Here is a 20,802-nt window from a genome sequence, read left to right as displayed (position 1 = left end):
CCCTTTAACCTTGTGTTGTTTTTTTTATTGTTTTTAACTTGTTTGTGGCTTGTGTAACTTTAATTGTAGCAGACCTCCAGATTGCCTCTGTGGCACATATGCTCCTTACTATGGTCTCCTAATATTTATACTATGGATATAGCTATTTCCACCCTCCGAGGGGTAGAGGCTGCTGAAAAGGAAGTGATGCTGTGCCCCAATAATTATATAAACATTATAATGTACTGAATGATTCCTCAGCACCTCTGTTAGCGCATGTTATGTAGTCTGTTTCTGAGACGTCATCAGTTCATGTCTGGAGAATTGTAGGTTTCCTGTCATCGGATACAGAATTGCTGTAATTTTACTTATGATTTCTATACCGACGGTATACTGAGCTTCATATAACGAACAGTAAGCTAAGAGTAACCTTGCAGAATTCACAAAGTAGTTGTGAAGGTGGCCATATGCATTAGACCAGGGCTGGAGAAGCTCAGGCCCACGGTCCCTCGATGACCCTTTATCCGGGGTCCGCATTGCTTGGACCGGCAGCTGTATCTTGACAGCCGCCATCCCATGTATTTCTTCTTGCCCTGTGAGTACACACACGCAGTGCTCACTGCTGAATGTTGAGGCGCGTGCAGTGAAAGATTACATCGTGACACCAGTGCCAGCGTCAGGAGGTACTTAGTGGGCAGAGCTGGAGTGTGATTTTTTTACGCCCCTGAAGGACGGTATAAATATCTAAATGGCCCTGGGCAGAAAGATTCCTCACCCCCGCATTAGGCGATCACAGCCTTACTCCTCAATTACTGCAAGAACTGGTCAGCCATCTAGTCTGTATGGGAGGGCTGCTTATATCAGGGGTGGGGGCAAAGTCATGACGGGCTGTTCAATATCAACATGGCTGATCCTTTGCTCTCATGGGAGATGAGGAGTCTGTTATTGGTGTCTGGCAGCAGTTTATTCCCCTTATTGAGAAAATATGTAGATTTGAGCATGAATATTTCCAGGGAAGTCGTTAGGAATAACTATTAGCCCATCGAGTTTGATTACATGTTATTCCTTTGCTGAGGCACAAGATGGCGTATTGTGTGACTGGTGTTGGCCCAGCACCTAAGCACAGTGTCCATGGCAGATTGTTGGCAGACTTGGGGTGTGTTCTCTACATACGTGATCCACCGCACTACACTAACAAGTTGCGATTAGTTGTATGGAAGCCAATGTTGTGGCCCTATCTCTGTGAAATATTTTGTAGTATTGTGGGATGTAAGGGATGATGTAGCCTTTTATAGCTTTTGTGTACATGGGGGAAGTTGAACACATCTGATACTATTTTATATATTGCGGTACCATATTCTCTTATGTAAAAAATTAGTGATTAGTGACCTAATTGCAAACCATTTTTGCCTGACCTGGCCTTATATAGTAATTTCCCATGATTAGATACCATCCCCTGGAATTGTGTTCACAGAGGAGGGAGGAAATCCTGTTTCCTCCAGTATTTGTGCAGGAATTGAGCTGCATTCACCATAAGGGCATCTCCTCTTTAACCTTTTTGATGCCAGGGTAGCCTACATCATACCTTCTAGGGCCTGTGCAGCCTATTGAGGTCACCTGCCAAGTCTATCTCCGTGGAATCTTCCTAGCAATTACTTTGGGATATCTGGCACATCTTCATTTGCAAACTGTGTGACAGAAATAATCTACCGTATGTAGAATATTTGATTATCAGATGAAAATCCAACAGATTACATGTTCAGTAGATGTCCACGTCTGTTTTTGTCATCTCTCAAATGGGGCATGTCCTGCATCGGTATAGGCTCACACATTAAGGCTAGGTTCACATCTGTGCAGAGCATTCTGCTGGATTGCAAAAATCTGTATTCACACGTATATGGCAGATTATGCTGAGTTACAGCAGCATGTAAAAGTTTGGGCACCCCTGCTGAAAATTACTGTTATTGTAAACAGATAAGCAAGTTGAAATAATCTTTAAGGCTATGTGCACACGTCTGGAATCTTTGCAGAAATTTCCTGACCCAAACCGGACTTTTTCCGCAGGAAATCCACATTCGTTTTTATCTTGTTTTTTCGCTGATTTTTCAAGTTTTTTTCCGGAGCTTCCCCAATACAATATATAGCGGCAAAAGCGCAAAAAATGTATGAACATGCTGCATTTTGTACCGCGATGCGTTTTTTTTGCAGATAAAAATGCAGCAAGTGCACAACAATTGCAGATTGCATTCTATTAGTAGGATACCTAATGGATGCGTTTTTTTTCACGGTTTTATCGCGTCATAGCAAAAAATCCGGACCGTGTGCACACAGCCTTAAAGTCCTAAAGTTTAAAGATGACACGTTTCAAAGGTTTCATTCCTTAAAGGGAACCTGTCACCCCGAAAATCGCGGGTGAGGTAAGCCCACCGGCATCAGGGGCTTATCTGCAGCATTCTGTAATGCTGTAGATAAGCCCCCGATGTTATCTGAAAAAGGAGAAAAAGACGTTAGATTATACTCACCCAGGGGTGGTCCCGCTGCTGGTCCGGTCGGATGGGTGTCTCTGGTCCGCTGCGGCGCCTCCTATCTTCATTACAAGACGTCCTCTTCTGATCTTCAGCCACGGCTCCGGAGCAGGCGTACTTTGCTCTGCCCTGTTGAGGGCAGACAAAGTACTGCAGTGCGCAGGCGCCGGGCCTCTGACCTTTCCGGCGCCTGCGCACTGCAGTACTATCCTCTGCCCTCAAGAGGGCAGAGCAAAGTACGCCTGCGCCGGAGCCGTGGCTGAAGATCAGAAGAGGACGTCTTGTAATGAAGATGGGAGGCACCGCAGCGGACCAGAGACGCCCATCCGACCTGACAAGCAGCGGGACCGCCCCTGGGTGAGTATAATATAACGTCTTTTTCTCCTTTTTCAGGTAACATCGGGGGCTTATCTACAGCATTATAGAATGCTGCAGATAAGCCCCTGATGCCGGTGGGCTTACCTCACCCGCGATTTTCGGGGTGACAGGTTCCCTTTAATTAGCCTGTTAGGGCTATGGCTTGTTCACTGTAATCATTAGGAAAAGCCAGGTGATGCAAGTTTCCCAAATTTATAAAAGCCCAGCCTCCTCTAACCTTTTGCCATAAAACAGCAGCCATGGGTTCTTCTAAGAAGCTGCTTAGCACTCTTAACATTAAATTGGCGGAGACCCACAAAGCAGGAGAAGGCGATAAGAAGATAGAAAAGCGTTTTCAAGTTGCCCTTTCCTCAGTTTAAAATGTGATTAAGAAATGTCAGTTAATATGAACAGTGGAGGTCAAGATAAGGTCTGGAAGACTAAGCAAAATTTCAGTGCTGCTCATAGGATTGCTAGAGAGGCAAAACAGGACCCCTGCATGACTGCAGAAGTCCTTCAGAAAGATTTAGCTGACTCTGGAGTTGTGGTGCATTGTTGTACTGTTCAGAGACACCTGCACAAATATGGTATTCACTAGATGGTGGCCCGATTCTAGCGTATCGGGTATTCTAGAATATGTATAATAGTATATAGCACAGCCCACGTAGTATATAGCACAGCCCACGTAGTATATATCACAGCCCATGTAGTATATATCACAGCCCACGTAGTATATATCACAGCCCACGTAGTACAGGTCCTTCTCAAAAAATTAGCATATAGTGTTAAATTTCATTATTTACCATAATGTAATGATTACAATTAAACTTTCATATATTATAGATTCATTATCCACCAACTGAAATTTGTCAGGTCTTTTATTGTTTTAATACTGATGATTTTGGCATATAACTCCTGATAACCCAAAAAACCTGTCTCAATAAATTAGCATATCAAGAAAAGGTTCTCTAAACGACCTATTACCCTAATCTTCTGAATCAACTAATTAACTCTAAACACATGCAAAAGATACCTGAGGCTTTTATAAACTCCCTGCCTGGTTCATTACTCAAAACCCCTATCATGGGTAAGACTAGCGACCTGACAGATGTCAAGAAGGCCATCATTGACACCCTCAAGCAAGAGGGTAAGACCCAGAAAGAAATTTCTCAACAAATAGGCTGTTCCCAGAGTGCTGTATCAAGGCACCTCAATGGTAAGTCTGTTGGAAGGAAACAATGTGGCAGAAAACGCTGTACAACGAGAAGAGGAGACCGGACCCTGAGGAAGATTGTGGAGAAGGACCGATTCCAGACCTTGGGGAACCTGAGGAAGCAGTGGACTGAGTCTGGTGTGGAAACATCCAGAGCCACCGTGCACAGGCGTGTGCAGGAAATGGGCTACAGGTGCCGCATTCCCCAGGTAAAGCCACTTTTGAACCATAAACAGCTGCAGAGGCGCCTGACCTGGGCTACAGAGAAGCAGCACTGGACTGTTGCTAAGTGGTCCAAAGTACTTTTTTCTGATGAAAGCAAATTTTGCATGTCATTCGGAAATCAAGGTGCCAGAGTCTGGAGGAAGACTGGGGAGAAGGAAATGCCAAAATGCCTGAAGTCCAGTGTCAAGTACCCACAGTCAGTGATGGTGTGGGGTGCCATGTCAGCTGCTGGTGTTGGTCCACTGTGTTTCATCAAGGGCAGGGTCAATGCAGCTAGCTATCAGGAGATTTTGGAGCACTTCATGCTTCCATCGGCTGAAATGCTTTATGGAGATGAAGATTTCATTTTTCAGCACGACCTGGCACCTGCTCACAGTGCCAAAACCTCTGGTAAATGGTTTACTGACCATGGTATTACTGTGCTCAATTGGCCTGCCAACTCTCCTGACCTGAACCCCATAGAGAATCTGTGGGATATTGTGAAGAGAAAGTTGAGAGACGCAAGACCCAACACTCTGGATGAGCTTAAGGCCGCTATTGAAGCATCCTGGGCCTCCATAACATCTCAGCAGTGTCACAGGCTGATTGCCTCCATGCCACGCCGCATTGAAGCAGTCATTTCTGCCAAAGGATTCCCGACCAAGTATTGAGTGCATAACTGAACATTATTATTTGATGGTTTTTTTGTTTGTTATTAAAAAACACTTTTATTTGATAGGATGGGTGAAATATGCTAATTTATTGAGACAGGTTTTTTTGGGTTATCAGGAGTTGTATGCCAAAATCATCAGTATTAAAACAATAAAAGACCTGACAAATTTCAGTTGGTGGATAATGAATCTATAATATATGAAAGTTTAATTGTAATCATTACATTATGGTAAATAATGAAATTTAACACTATATGCTAATTTTTTGAGAAGGACCTGTATATATCACAGCCCACGTAGTATATATCACAGCCCACGTAGTATATATCACAGCCCACGTAGTATATTGCCCAGCCACGCAGTATATTGCCCAGCCACGCAGTATATTGCCCAGCCACGCAGTATATTGCCCAGCCACGCCACGCAGTATATTGCCCAGCCACGCAGTATATAGCACAGCCCACGTAGTATATAACAGAGGCCACGCAGTATATATCAATGTGGGCACCATATCCCTGTTAAAAAAAAGAATTAAAATAAAAAATAGTTATATACTCCCCTTCCGTCGGCCCCCGGAACCAAGGCCACGCGTTTACCGATGCTCCTCGCAACGCTCCATTACCAAGAATGCATTGCGGCAATAACACGTGATGATATAGCAGTCTCACGAGACCGCTACATCATTGCTGAAATGCATTCTTGGGACTGGAGCGTTGCGAGGAGCTGGAAAGGCGCCGGAAGGTGAGAATATAATAATTTTTTTTTTAAATTATTTTTAACATATGTTTTTACTATTGATGCTGCATAGGCATCATATTGAACTGGCAGTCTGGTCTGCTCTCCTGACCTGAGCTTGATAGCTGCACAGAAATAAATCATGCTGTCCTGCTAAGGTCAGGAGATGTGTCGGGTCAGTCAGTGCAGTGTGACTCGATCATGGCACGAGTTATACAGCTGTCTGTCTGCGCCCAAAGAAAACCTCTCCTGCATCCTTCCTCACGATAAAATTCAGCTTCCGAAGTATGCAAAAGAACATCTAAGGAAGCTTGTTGCATTCTGGAAACAAGTCCTGTGTACCGAAGAGGTAAAAGAGAACTCTTTGGCCACAACCATCAAAGGTATATGTGGAGAAAAAAGGGCACATAATTTCAGGAACCGAACATTTTGCCAACCATTAAGCATGGAAGTGGATCAATCATGCTTTGGGGTTGTGTTGCAGCCAAAGGCACAGGGAACATTTCACTGGTGTATAATGAATTCAATGAAATTTCAGTATGCAAATTGCCTCTTCAGAGAGGAAGAGGACTTGAAGTCTAGTGCCACCTATTGGAAGTAGCAATCCTACAAGTCATTATCGACCCTTTACCGAGCCTTGTCACATGACTTAGAATAAAAGCCAAATTAAAATCTCAATTTGCACTCACTGTGTTTTGGGGTATTGCCCCTCGTCAGTACAAAGTATGATATCTGATTTGGGTGAGAGGCTAAGACTGGGATCTAAGGGGTTAAGGTTTCTCCTTGTGGACAGTGACATTCCAGGTCTGGCATGCCAGTATGAGGAGGCTTGAATGCCACACATGCTCCTCTGGCAAATTAAAATTCTTCTTCAGAGAGAAAGAGGACTTGATGAAATGTCAACAAATTCTTCATGCAAACATAACACCATCTATATAAAAGCTGAAAAGAGGATGGCTTCTGCAAATGGCTAATGATTAGAGATGGGCGAATCCGAACAGTAAAGATCGGGATGTGTGCCGAACAGCTACTGTTCGGACATGGACTCCGAGCACTGATTTTACCAGTAAGTCTGTGTTGCTGTTCAGTTCGGCACCCCAAACAACATATTTTTCTTGTGCTGTCATTTGCATGACATCGTGAGAGACGCCGGCGGCTCCATTTCGTGGTAAGATCATTACCACCGGTCAGAGCGCTGTGTGCGTCTAGAAGACGCCTATCCATTACTAATCCTGCAGTTATATTTAAATTAAACATACAGCATGGATAAAGTCCTTTATTTTAAATAAAATAACACTGTTTATTTTTTTTTATTGAAAAATAAACAGTTAGGAGAGTATAACGCCCATTTCACTGAAGTAATCGTCTTCTGTAAAAAAAAAGAAAATAATAAAAAATAATACTCGCCTAATGCCTATTTCTTTAAAGCCATCGTTTCCTGTAAAAATAAAAAAAAGGAAAATAACCATATCCCTCACCTGTCCAACGTTCTGTCCCACGCCGTAATCTATATGTGCAATATATAGTTTTCAAACTGGATGGTGTAAAGATGCGACTGTCCAGGCTGAGAACCACTGGAGAATGAGCTGCTGCGCGAGTGCATTGTCAGTGACTAGCGGTGATGTAATCGAGCTTACCGCAGGTCACTGAGGCCGTGTGAAAAAGTTTCATGGTGCAGCGCTGAGCTCATGCATACATACATACATACATACATACATACATACATACATACAGTGGGGGAAGTAAGTATTTGATCCCTTGCTGATTTTGTAAGTTTGCCCACTGACAAAGACATGAAGAGTCTATAATTTTAACCCCTTAATGACCGCCAATACGTCTTTTAACTGACCTGAGATATAAGAGAATAGTATCCCCATACAGGTGACAATCCAGCATCTGTCGGTTGTACACTATAGCTGACAACTTGCTGCATCAGCCACGATCAGTATTTGCACCATCTAAATCTGTTTAACCCCTTAGATGCTGCTGTCAATAGTGACTACATCATTATAAATGGTTAACAGAGCGTGGGGGCTTCTTCTTTGTCCCAATTGGTACCCTCATATCATGATTTTGTGGTCATGATGTTTGCGATGGCAATTCATGGCCAAATAGCGGCCTTAGAGTCTGACGGCTGTAGTAATCTGTTTAGAAGTTAGAGACATTTAGGTGGTAAAAATACACATTTTAATTTCTGTCATACCACTTTGCATTAATTCCTGTAAAGCACCTGAAGGGTTAATAAACTACCTGACAGAAGTTTTCAATATGTTTAGGGGTGCTGTTTTTAAAATGGTATCACGTTTGTGGGTTTCCCAATATATGGGACCCCTAAAGTCACTTCAAACATGTATAAGTCCCTAAAAAAATAAATTTTGTAAATTTCTTTGAAAAAATGAAAAATTACGGCTACATTTTTAAACCTCCTAAACTGCTAACAAAATAAAATAATATTTTACAAATGGTCCTGATGTAAAGCAGACATGTGGGAAATGTTATTTATTAATGGTTTGCTGTGGTATGACCATCTGGATTAAAGGGATAATCATTCAAATTTAGAAAATTGCTAATTTTTTAACATTTTTCTCAAATTTTTGATATTTTTTATAAATAAACACAAAAAATGTTAAACAAAATTTACCATTATCATAAAGTATAATGTGTCACGAAAAAACAATCTCAAAATCACTGGGATTTGTTGAAGCGTTGCAGAGTTATTACCACATAAAGTGACACTGGTCAGATTTCAAAAATTTGGCTCGGTCACTAAGGGGTTAAGGGTAGGTTAATTTTAACATTGACAGAATATCAAAAATAAAATCCAGCAAGGGATCAAATACTTATTTCTCACACTGTATACATGTGTATATGTGTTTATGTATGTATATGCATATTTTTTTTAAACTGAATCTGTCAAAATTTGCCTATAAGCTAAGGCCACCGGTATCGCGGGCTTATCTACAGCATTCTGTAATGCTGTAGATAAGCCCTCGATGTATCCTGAAAGATAAGAAAAACATGTTAGATTATACTCATCCAGGGGCGGTCCCGGTCCGGTCTGATGGGCGTCGTGGTCTGGGTCCAGTGCCTCCTATCTTCACACGATGACGTCTTCTTCGCTTCCTGTCGCTGCTCCGGCGCAGGCGCACTTATCTGCCCTGTTGAGGGCAGAGCAAAGTACTGCAGTGCGCAGGTGCCGGCCTCTCTGATCTTTCGCAGCGATCTGTTTGGAAATAAATCTGTGGTCCAGATTCATCATTTGCTGTTTGTTTTTTTTTGTTTTTTTTAATGACTTTCCTTTTGTCTTGCGTTTAATACATTTTCTTGGTGCAAAATTCTTCAAAACGGCTCACATATTGATTAAAGCACTACTCCATTTTTTTTTCCCACTGGAGCGTGGAATATGCACATTTCCATACGTGTGAGTTATACTTTGACACCAACCATTTTATCATGTGATGTACTGAAAAGCAGCAAAAATAAAAAGTTGAAAGTGTGGCAAAATAGCGAAAAAAAAAAAAAAAAAGTGCAATTCCATAATTGTTTACAGTTTTCACTTCACAGTAAAAATTACCTGGCAATATGATCAGGTCGGTGTGATTACTGTGATACAATTTTAAAAAAAACAAAACAAAAAAAACCACTTCATTTTCAAGGGATGGAGCCGTGTTGGAGCTTTGTTTTTTTGTGCCCTAAGCCGATGTTTTTATACTATTTTGAAGAAAATACAATGTTTTGATCACCGAAACACAGTAAATTCTGGAATCAATTTCTTTTTCTCTGTACACTATTTATCAACGTGGTTTTTAATGGGGGTAAAGGGCAGTGATTATTTTGTTAGTCCCTTAGGGGACTTTAATCTGCAATCATCTGTTCACTTGTGCTATATACCGCAATGACACTGAACTGCTGTTTGCAGCAAAAATTCCAGTCTCCTGTGAACCCCACAGTAGCATCAATATCGATCACTGCCTTTAGAGGGCAGGCAGAGGGAGGGAGACCCCTTTGCCCTCCGATCGATGCTCACACGACTCATAGTGAGGGGCCGATCGTTGCCATGGTGACCCAATGTAGTCATGACATCCAGTCACCAGAGCTAGCAGACTTATTGCACCATGCTCAGTGTGGCGTATCAAGCTTATGTCCGTGCAGCACTCACTGCACGACTCGTTAAAGGGTTGATTGTGACTTGTAGGATCGCTACTTCCAACAGGTGGCGCTATAGAGTTTAAGTCCTCTTTTTCTCAGAAGAGGCAATTTGCATATTATATTTCCCAGAGGAGCATTGCACGGCGAATAAGCCTCCTTACCTTGACAAGCCAGAGATGGTATGTCACTCTCCATAAGGAGAAATGATACCTCTTAGACCCCAGTCAAGAGCCTCTCACCTAGCCAAATCAGTTCTCATGCTTCGCACTGACGAGGGCCAACAGCCCGAAACACCGTGTCTGCGAAGTGAGATACTAATTTGGCTTTTATTCTAAGTCATATTGCACGACTCGTTAAAGGGTTGATTGTGACTTGTAGGATCGCTACTTCCAACAGGTGGCGCTATAGAGTTTAAGCCCTCTTTTTCTCAGAAGAGGCAATTTGCATATCACTGTAAGGCTAGGTTCACATTGCGTTAATGGGTTAACGCTAGCGGACTCCATTACATGTCGAAATTGTCGCAATTAACGCCATGCAACGGATCCGTTAGCGCACCCATTGACGGCAATGTGCTAACGGATCTCTAGCGCATCGCTAGCGCATGCCATTTTCGGCACGCACTAGCAATGTCCCGTTGGTTTCGGACGGACCGCGGACGCTGCTTGCAGCATCCAAGGTCCGTTCCTCGCTAGTGCAGATCGGGTATCTGCGCTATCGGGATCACCAAAAGCGATCCCTTTTGGGACATTGCTTTAGCGCAATCCGCTAGCATATGCGCTAAATGGATTGTCCTAACGGAATGTGAACCTAGCCTTAAGCAGAGATTTTTTTGTGAAAAAAAAAAAAAAGTTTAAATGTTCATTTTTTTTCCTTCTACATTCATTAATTCCTGTGATGCACCTGAAGGGTCAATAATCTTTTTGAATGTGGCGTTGAGCACCTTGAGGGGTGCAGTTTTGCATATTTTGGTGTAAAATTGAGACATCGCCGTTCTAACTTCCGCACAATTTATGAAACGTGATTTTTTTGTTTTCTCTCGTTAGGATTTAAAGTAGACATGTGGGAAATGTTAATTATTAACTTTTGTGTGATATTACTCTTTGGTTCAAGGGCAGAAAAATGAAAAGTTTGAAAATTGCTAAATTTTTGCCACAAATAAACGCAGGTCATATCAAAGAAATGTTACCACTACCATGAAGTCCAATATGTCAGGAGAAAGTGACAGTGGTCAGAATGGTAAGATTTGGCCTGGTCGGGAAGGTGAAAACAGGCTCAGGGGTGAAAGGGTTAAAGGAGCACTGAGAACACCATTGGCTGCATGCCCATGTGACAGATTAAGGCTAGGGTAGTGCAGGTGTCACAATGCCGCCCATTCACTTTATAGTGCCACAGTGTAGCAGTGGCACCTGGCGAACTTAGGACGCTCGATGACAGTCATAGCCAAAATCGCTGTGTAGCCCTCACCTTACAGAAACGTGGCACTAGAAGTAATCCAAGTCTCATAGTAAGATGGATCCGTAGAAAGGCTCTTCCTAGAGATGGACATCCCAGTAATGTGATTCTAATGCTTAACTAGCCTATTGCAGAACAAATCTGTGCTTTGGAGATAATCTTGTGATTTTTTTTAAAAAGCTTTTCATAGACATTGTTTTTTGTGGACTTTAAAAAAAAAAAAACAGTTGGGTGCAAAGAGCAGCTTTCTGTATACTGGGTAGGACTGCACTGACAATAGCACAGGCTGGTGCAGATCTTTCCTCGCACTCCCTTCTTTCTGCCATAGCCACAGTCCCATCTGCACTCACTTTTTCCAGTGCAAACATATTTTCCCCATAAAAGGCAGTGGAGGAGCAGAGCTGACGGGGAACTGCATCCCCAGTGCCTGCTATGGGGGGTTTATACTGCCTGCCCCTATTATTATTCATGAGCTTCCCGACTGGCAGCAGTCATTGGTCATTTATTGGCTTACTAGTATCCCGCTGCTGATTTGTTCAGCTTTGTTAAACCTTTTGCTGCATTTTGTGCCTCTGATTAGGATGTGTCTTTCTTTTGTCTGATTAGTTTCAGGCTCTAACTTGTTACCTTCCCCAGAGTCATCCATCCCGCAGGAGCTACCAAGACAGTCACATTGTGGTTGTAAGTTGTATGATGATCTGCACATAATTGATGTCCTCTTATCCTTGGATTTGATATGGTAGTGAACACTGGGGCTGACTGTGGCCTCTCCTGTGAGTGATCCTGCAGCCTCCTACTTCTAAACTGTCTGTGTGTGGTGCAGATTTCTGCTAATATTGCTGAAGTCTGCGATGATCTTGAGGTCTGTAGCGGTCATAGGACTAATTCACATCTAATTTACTTGTAAATGAAACCACAGCCTCAGGAGGCCCCGGGAACCTGAGCAGGAGTTATCTGTGATTGAGCCCACCAGACATACATAATATGCAGTCCTAATACATGATATTCTGATGTGTGCGCTACCCTACCAGGAAGAGTTTGCCTACTGCCCTAGTAACACTCCTTGTATACATCAAGGGACAGCGGACGATCTGCACCATCCGATGTTCTGCACCATCCGATGTTCTCCGCCATCCACAGCAGACCAAACAACAACAAATATAAAGCGTACCCTTTGTATAACACAAAGTTATTCAGTGTTCTGACATACTTTATCAGCTCTTGTCAGTATCTTTTGCCTTTGGGAACCTTTATTGCATGGTTTCTTAAGGTTTGTTTGCAGTTTACCATCATATTGCAATTTTTGCTGATATTTTATCAATATTGCTTAAAACAGCTGCATTGCTGGCACAATGTGTGAAAACCTCCCTAGCTTCTACAGTAAAGCTGTGTCCATAGATATACGATTAACAAATAAAGTTGCACTCTGTAACGCTATAGCATGAAAACATGAAATATAAGAAATATGAATTGCATTACAGCACTAGAAAATAGGAAAAATTGAGAATACTTAGTGCATAAACTGGCCAATTTTTGTGTACCCAGCAGCCACAATAAGGCGGTTCTCTCTGCTGGGACCTGCCTATTTTGGCTCCTCTTATGGGCTGATGGTCTACAATCATATGGGAAGGTGACGGTCAGTCTTTTGATATTTGTATACATTGGCTCTCTGACTAAGTGCTCCACCCATCAGTCTCTGGCTGTTTTAATTACAGCAGGAGGCTACCTTCCCATATGATTGTAGGATATCAGCCCATGAGAGGGTTCACCTTAAGGTACCGTCACATTTAGCGACGCTGCTGCGATATAGACAACGATGCCGATCGCTGCAGCGTCGCTGTTTAGGTCGTTGTGTGGTCGCTGGAGAGCTGTCACACAGACAGCTCTCCAGCGACCAACGATGCCGAAGTCCCCGGGTAACCAGGGTAAACATCGGGTTACTAAGCGCAGGGACGCGCTTAGTAACCCAATGTTTACCCTGGTTACCATTGTAAAAGTAAAAAAAAAAAAAAGGTGTACATACTTACATTCCGGTGTCTGTCACGTCCCCCGGCGTCAGCTTCCCTGCACTGTTTCAGCGCCGGCCGTAATGCAGAGCACAGCGGTGACGTCACCGCTGTGCTCTGCTTTACGGCCGGCCGGCGCTGACAGTCAGTGCGGGAAGCTGGTGCTTAGTAGCCCGATATTCACCATGGTTACCAGTAAACACATCACTGGATCGTCGTCACACACGCCGATCCAGCGATGACAGCGGGTGATCAGCGACCAAAAAAAAGGTCCTGATCATTCCCAGCGACCAACGATCTCCCAGCAGGGGCCTGATCGTTGGTCGCTGTCACACATAATGATTTCGTTAACGATATCGTTGCTACGTCACAAAAAGCAACGATATCGTTAAAGAAATCGTTATGTGTGAAGGTATCTTTAGGATGGGCCCCAGCAGAGAGATTCGCCTTATTGTGGCAGCTGAGTACACATGAATTGGCCAATTTATGCAGTAAGTATTCTCAATCTTTCCTATTTTCTAGAGCAGTAATGTAGTTCAGATTTCATATATGTCATGGCCATAGCGTTAGAGTGCATCTTTATTTGTTAGTTATATATGGAGATGGCTACTCTTAGTAATCACCTGTACACACCTGTTTTCTGTTCGGAAGTGACGGTCAGTCTTTTGATGTTTGCATACACATACGATGGCTGTTGACCAAATGACTGATCTCTCCCTGCTCCCAGTTTGGTAGGCTGAGTGTTTAATGGGGAGAGTGGAGAAAGCGGCTGCCAGAGAGCTCTGGTCTTCCCATGTGTCAATGTACTACTATGTGTCTTCTCCAGCAAAGGAATTGCTGTATCAATGTGCGATATGAGACAGGATGCCAATATGGGGTACAGACCTCGCTGGCCTGCAATAATCAGGCTGACCAGCGGATCTCCTGACCAACGCTATTAGGTATATAGATCAGGAGAACCGCCGGTCTTGTGATCCAAGTGCAGTCTGTGTTTAATGGACCTGTGAACTTGGCCTGTAGCGTGCCGTTACCAGAACGCTTCCCGTGGTCCTCACATGCCTGGCACCGTTTTTCGTTCGTAAGGGAAAGACGTTTAAAAGAAGGTGTGAATATGGTGAAATGGCGCACAGCGGCAAATAAACGCCACAATCATTATTCGGGATTGGTGATGTACTAGTAGACATCATCCCATTTTGGCAGCTATTGCTGCTCCCACATCATCTTTTAAATCAATTAACTGAGGTGTAAGTGGGCCACATCGTGGTAATAATACAACTCTACATTCCCTGGGGAAAGCTGGCCATAAACCTTTGTTATCTGTGAGCCAAGCAGCGGATCTTCCCAACGCCCCCATGCACATGCAGAAGATTGCTGCCTGACACGTTATACATTCAGATGGAAATGTTCCTCTGCCTCCAAACGCTAAGGCTATATTCACACTTAGCGGTTTTTACCGCGGAACCGCCGCGATTTTGATGCTGCGGGTCCGCAGCAGTTTCCATAGCGTTTACAGTAACATGTAAACCCTATGGAAACCGCAAACCGCTGTGCACATGCTGCGGGAAAAACCGCGCGGGAACGCAGCGGTTTACAACCCGCAGCATGTCACTTCTTTGTGCAGAATCGCTGCGATTCTGCACCCATAGGAATACATTGAACCGCTTACTTCCTGCATGGGGCTGTGCCCACGTTGCGGGAAGTAAGCGGATAATGTGCGGGTGGTACCCGGGGTGGAGGAGAGGAGACTCTCCTCCAGGCCCTGGGAACCATATTTGGGGTTAAAAAATAAAAAATCTGGTTATACTCACCCTCTGATGTCCGGAGCTCCTGGGCGCTGCACGCGGCCGTCCGGTCAGAGTTGCTGTGCGACCAGGACCTGCGGTGACGTCGCGGTCACATGACCGTGACGTCACGAAGGGTCCTTCTCCCACAGCATCTTAGGAACCGGACCGCCGGGTGCAGCGCCCAGGAGATCCGGACATCAGAGGGTGAGTATAACCAATTTTTATTATTTTTAACATTACTATTGATGCTGCATATTGCTGCATATGCAGCATCAATAGTATAGGCGGAAACCCGCAGCGGAAAACGCGGAACAAACCGCGATAAATCTGCAGGGAGAACCGCAGTTGTTTTGCCCTGCAGATTTATCAAATCCGCTGCGGGAGAACCCGCAGGGACCCGACGCAAGGTGTGAACATAGCCTAAGGTCCCATTCTTGCACTCCTTCTTGTCATTTGCCACTATGCGGGCCCAGTTTTCTTGGGAACAGGGATCGTGACAATAAGCAGTAGGACACTTTTTCTATTTGCCTGAAGCCTTCTATGAAGGGTGGTTTCTGGGCAGCTGCCTACCGATAACCCTGTCGGAAGCAAACCACTATCTCGCCTGTCTCCTCCTAACTGTACAATGTTATTTTAGTGGCGTAAAGCTCACACGTCTGGCAGTATGTAATACAATTACCTTTCCACCTGACCTCACCTGTACGGCTCTCCTCGGACGTGGGTTAGCTCAATAATGAGAAATGTGCAGCAGCATGCAGGGATTGTGGGAGTGGGAGGCCCACCAATCATTAGCGCTTATTCCCCTGTCTTGTGTGCTGTTTATTAGGTTTGGGCTCCAGCCCAAGATTTCCAGCCCTCCTTTTTTTTTTTTTTTTTTTTTTTTAATTCCCTCTTTTCATTCCTGTCTTTTTCTGCCAGTGACGCCTGAACTCGGTCTGGGAGCAGATTATAGATCCTAAGTTTTTCCTCTCGGCTGTAATGCTCGTCATGTCTGCTCCGTCTCTGTGCCCATAAGCTGCTGGCGGGGCTGCCGTATATATGGGACTCTGAACATGCATTATCTCGTGAAGTCGGACGGTTTATATAGACGAGTAAGGCTGGATCGTCGTCTTCTAATGCTGCCTCGCTGGATTTGATTAGGAAGGTGCCCTGGAAACTGACTGCCGGCTGCAGCAGATCAGCCACTTTCACTGGAGATCCCTGACACCTAACCGTGGCCATGAAGTACAGAGCAGCGGTGAGCGGGGTTCTGGGGATCTGTACGGATTACTGAGGTTGGTCATTGTAGAACGAGTGCGATCATGAGTTCCTACACATGTGAAGGTATTTGATTTATGATCCGTCTAAACTAAAAACCTTCCTGAAGATCATCATGGACGTAGAGAGATTGACAAGAATCCTGATGAACTGTGATGAGAATAGTTTGGGTCATAGCTTGTTCTCCTGCAGTCTCCTCCTGAGTTATCAGATATGAAATGTAGGCCATGGATTTACTGACGATGATAGTTTGGCTCTGAATGAATGTATCCATGGCTTGTGACCTTACAAGATCTGTGCGTGTTCTTCTCATCCCTTCTTTCTTTCTTCTCTGGGCTCATTAGTGCTTTTCTATTTAATGCATTTTCCACAGTTCCTTGGACTCGTTCCCATAACTTTAGGCTCTGTGCCTCGCAGGCTTTTTTGGATCTCGTAAAGTTGTGATAATCTTTCTCACTTGTCATTTTTTTAATCCACTATCCAGAGATAATTTGATCTAATTGAATGACGAATGTTTGCTCCTTCTTATCGGCGACCACAGTAAATGACACACTCTTGAACGTCAGTGTTTAACTTTCAGTTTTGATGTTTTTTTTTTGAGAACATAAAGTTTGTTGCTAACTTGATTCCACGTATGTAATGGGCCCTGATGAGCAATATGCTCAATTTAACAGTAAGGGAATAAAATATTTAGTTTTGGAAGGTGAACATAACCATAGGAGTAGTCTCATCGCAGCCGGTCAGTCGTAAGTTGGATCATTCACAGAAATGATGCTATCCCCCATGCAATGGATGGTCTGGAAGGAGACGGCCACTGCCATTTGATCTACAAACAGAAGTTGATCCAGAAAATAAGTTTTTGTGATGGCTATCTGGGTGGTTTTGACAAGTAGAGCTAGGGGACGATATAGACAGGCCAACCACTACCACTAAATTATCACTGGCTACATGGAAGCTGATTGTCAGACATTTAGACAAGCTGACCGCGCTTTCATGTGCACAGAACGATTAATACAATGGTTCTCTGCATATAGAATATATGGGTGGATCTTGCCGTTAAACAGTACGGTTATTTTCCAGGTAAACCACCAGCTGTTCTGTAATACATGCACTGATATGCAGTACAGTACTGCCCTTACCTGTGCCCAGATGTGCCGCTCCTTTAGGCTATGTGCACACGTTGCAGATTCTCTGCGGATCTGCAGCGTTTTTTGAGGTGCAGAAACGCTGCAGATCCGCAATTGATTTACAGTACAATGTAAATCAATGAGAAAAAAAAAAAGCTGTGCACACTTTGCGGAATATCCGCTGCGGAAAAGCTGTGGTTTAAAAGAAGTAGCATGTCACTACTTTTTTGTGAATCTGCAGCGTTTTTGTACCCATTCCTTTATAGAAATCTGCAGGGGTAAAAAACGCAGCAAATCCGCAAAAAAAAAAAAACGCAGCAAAAACGCACAAAAAAACGCTGCGGATCCGCACAAAATCCGCAGCTGCATTTTCTGCCAGGAGAGGCAGAATCCGCATCAGAAATTCCTAAGGCTAATCCGCAACGTGTGCACATAGCCTAGGGCTATGTGCACACACTGCAGATTTTGCTGCGGATCTGCAGCGTTTCCACAGCTGCGGGTTCGCAGCAGTTTCCCATGAGTTTACATTGCAATGTAAACCTATGGGAAACAGAAAACGCTGTGCCCATGCTGCGGTAAAAAACGTGCGGAAACGCAGCGGTTTATATTCCGCAGCATGTCAATTCTTTCTGCGTATTCCGCAGCGGTTTTCCACCTCTTCCAATAGAAAACCGCAGTGAAATCCGCACAAAAACCGCGGCAAAACTGCAGCGTTTTTGCCCTGCAGATTTATCAAATCCGCCGCAGAGAACCATTCTACGTGTGCACATAGCCTTAGACACTAAGTAAGAGTATCTGTACTTTACTTTCTGTTACACACTGTACTGTACAGGGCCCAAAGCAACTACTGTCCTGTACATAGATAATGATCCTCCGCATCCAGCCGTCCCTTTTATATGTAAGGACTTGCTATAGAGGAATTAGTTATTTTCTTCATTTTCTTATCTTCTGTGACTTGTTGGAGACTTCAGAACCAACTTACTAGTTTTCCATATGTATGGTATCAATGGTTTCACTAAGCAATGTTAGTCTTGGATTTATTTATATAACTTCTACTTTTAAAGGGTTGTCCAGACATTTTTTTTTTTCCAAAACCACCAATGGTGCAAAATGCTTCTCTGGTATCATCTCTTCTCATGTTTCCACTATTCTATGTACTTCCTGCTCAATCTGGATAGACATGTGACCGCTGCAGGCAATCAATGGCTGTCCCGAAGATTAGGCCACTGGAAGTACCTATTGTACCATAGTTACTCCACTGCATCATAACTTCCATTATGCATAAAAATGTGAATAGACCGAAGACTTCGAGGTACTTGCATTTATCGGGAATCTGTTTCTCTTCATTCTTTTAAAGAGGTTAGAGTTGGCCAGTTTTTCATTCGTTTATTTCTCCTTCTCCCTTCAGTGTTGTCACCCGTTTTTGATTTTTATTCCTTGAATGTTCAGTTTTGTTTTCTTATTCTACCATGCTGTTGCACAGATATATGGGCCTTTTTGTTTAGTACTAATTTTTCTGGTCTTTACCCAAGGGGGTGTTGCTCACAATATTCTCTGTGGATGTATGTTTAGGCTGCTCTGCATAATAAACCTGTGGGCATTGCCCCTCGATGGAGACTATTATAAAATAGTACGTCTGGTGGATTACAAAAAACAAAAACAACAACAAACAAAAGAAACAAAATATTGAGAGGAGCAGCAGGAACAAAAGAGCTAAAACTGACCACTTCTGACCTGGTGATGGGTCGTGTTTAGTAGGCAGGAAAAGTTTTCCTTCTCTCTGTTAGGAAGAACATCTCCTTAGATATTCAATATTTTATATAATAAATATAATCACATCTACTTGTGTATAAATGTCCATTATCCAGTTTATGGTAATTTGGCCCATATCTTGGAAGGAAGGAGAATAAACCTTTTACTTTATCATTTCCTCGGCTGTACTTGTGAATGCTGTGTGTGTTCATATGACAATTTGTGCCTGTCCGTACCCCCCATACCAGTGCCAGTTTGCCACTTGATAGCTTTGCTCCCTGGGTGACTGTCTGAAATGAACACAATTGTGGATCTAGAAAGGAAATCTCTTAATTGAAGCTCAGAGAGTCATCGTGTGACTCATCTATTCATAGATTTTGTACCAACTTGTAGCAATTTTTTTTATTGTCAACCTTTATGTACAAAGGGGCATTCTGATTGAGGACGTTTTTTTCTCTCTATTTCCATAGTAAGATCCATCACATTACAAGAAATAAATCGCGGTGCGCACATAGTATCAGAAAGGAGTATAATACAAAGCCAGGTGACATAGGGCAGTGTTTCAGGTGTCTGATGAAAGAGCCGAGAGTCCTTAGGGATGAAGGGCGCTTGTCATGGTCTCCTGGGACCGTGTAACTACCCTTTCCAAGTGTTGCTTTGCTTAAACTGTAGCAGATGACATAAGGCTACAAAGCAAAGGGCATTGTGCAGAATGGACGCCAAAGGCTTTTGGGCACTTGTGCAGGAAAAACGAGCTACCTTGATTCCAAAGGGGTATCACTTGTCTGAGCATGAAGAGAGGTCCTCCTCCTCGCCCTCGTCTGAGAACGAGGATGACCAGGCAGGTTCCTCACCGGGGACCAAGATACAGGTGATCGTCACTGTGGAACCAGAGGTATGATGTGACTGTATTAAGGCATGTTGCATTTTGGACTTGGTCTACTTAGTATTTGTCAGTAATTGATGATTTGATGGCAGCTAAAATCATTTTCCATGTCTGTCATCCTTTGACTTCAGTGATGAAGGAGGAAAAAAACAAAACTTTCCTGAATGGAAAAGTTAAAGCTGATGGGTGTAAACGGATGCAGTTTGGCATCCCATAGGAAAGAACAAAATCTGTTCACCTATCCCTAATGACCACTTTTATTCATCGGCATACTTTGGCCTAAATCACCAAGTTTCCAAGACATCGAATGCTTATGTAGCATCCCTTATAGCCCCTTTTCAGATTTGTGTGTTGTGATATCTCTGGAACACTCCTTCATATCACTGTGATTTGGAGATTTGTTGTTTTCTGGATACATTGTACTTTATGCTAGTGCTAAATCTAGGTCAATATGTTTTTGCATATATTTATTAAAATATCAGAAATTGACACATTGACTGTTTCTACCCTTCCACAGATGGTCAGACCACACAAATAATGGATGGCAATTCCCTATTGTCTACTTTACATTATCATCATTTTCAAATGTCCTTTTATTTTGATAGACAAGTTACAAGTTTTAGCAGCAATGTTTCATTTCTTCAAGGAAATTTACAAAACTTATTTTTTTTACAAATCTAATCAGTTTTGAAATGACTTTCAGGG

The 20,802-nt window shown here is 43.3% G+C and overlaps 1 protein-coding gene across 5 annotated transcripts in view; it reads left to right on the top strand.

Annotated features, from left to right (window-relative positions):
• MYO1C (myosin IC) overlaps positions 1-20,802 on the top strand; it is a 203,604-nt gene that overhangs the window by 91,654 nt on the left and 91,148 nt on the right. The window contains exon 1 of one of the 5 annotated variants that reach the window (XM_069761331.1): positions 15,994-16,312. The exons of the other annotated variants lie outside the window; for them this stretch is intronic. Coding sequence (XP_069617432.1) covers positions 16,295-16,312 — 18 coding nt within the window. The 5' untranslated portion in view covers positions 15,994-16,294. Of the gene's footprint in view, positions 1-15,993; positions 16,313-20,802 lie in introns of those variants that run through there. 5 annotated transcript variants of the gene reach the window in all.

The sequence above is a fragment of the Ranitomeya imitator genome, chromosome 3, assembly GCF_032444005.1.
Source record: "Ranitomeya imitator isolate aRanImi1 chromosome 3, aRanImi1.pri, whole genome shotgun sequence".
Taxonomy (NCBI): domain Eukaryota; kingdom Metazoa; phylum Chordata; class Amphibia; order Anura; family Dendrobatidae; genus Ranitomeya; species Ranitomeya imitator.
Note: the sequence above shows the minus strand (reverse complement) of the source record. Positions and strands in the feature narration are given on the sequence as shown.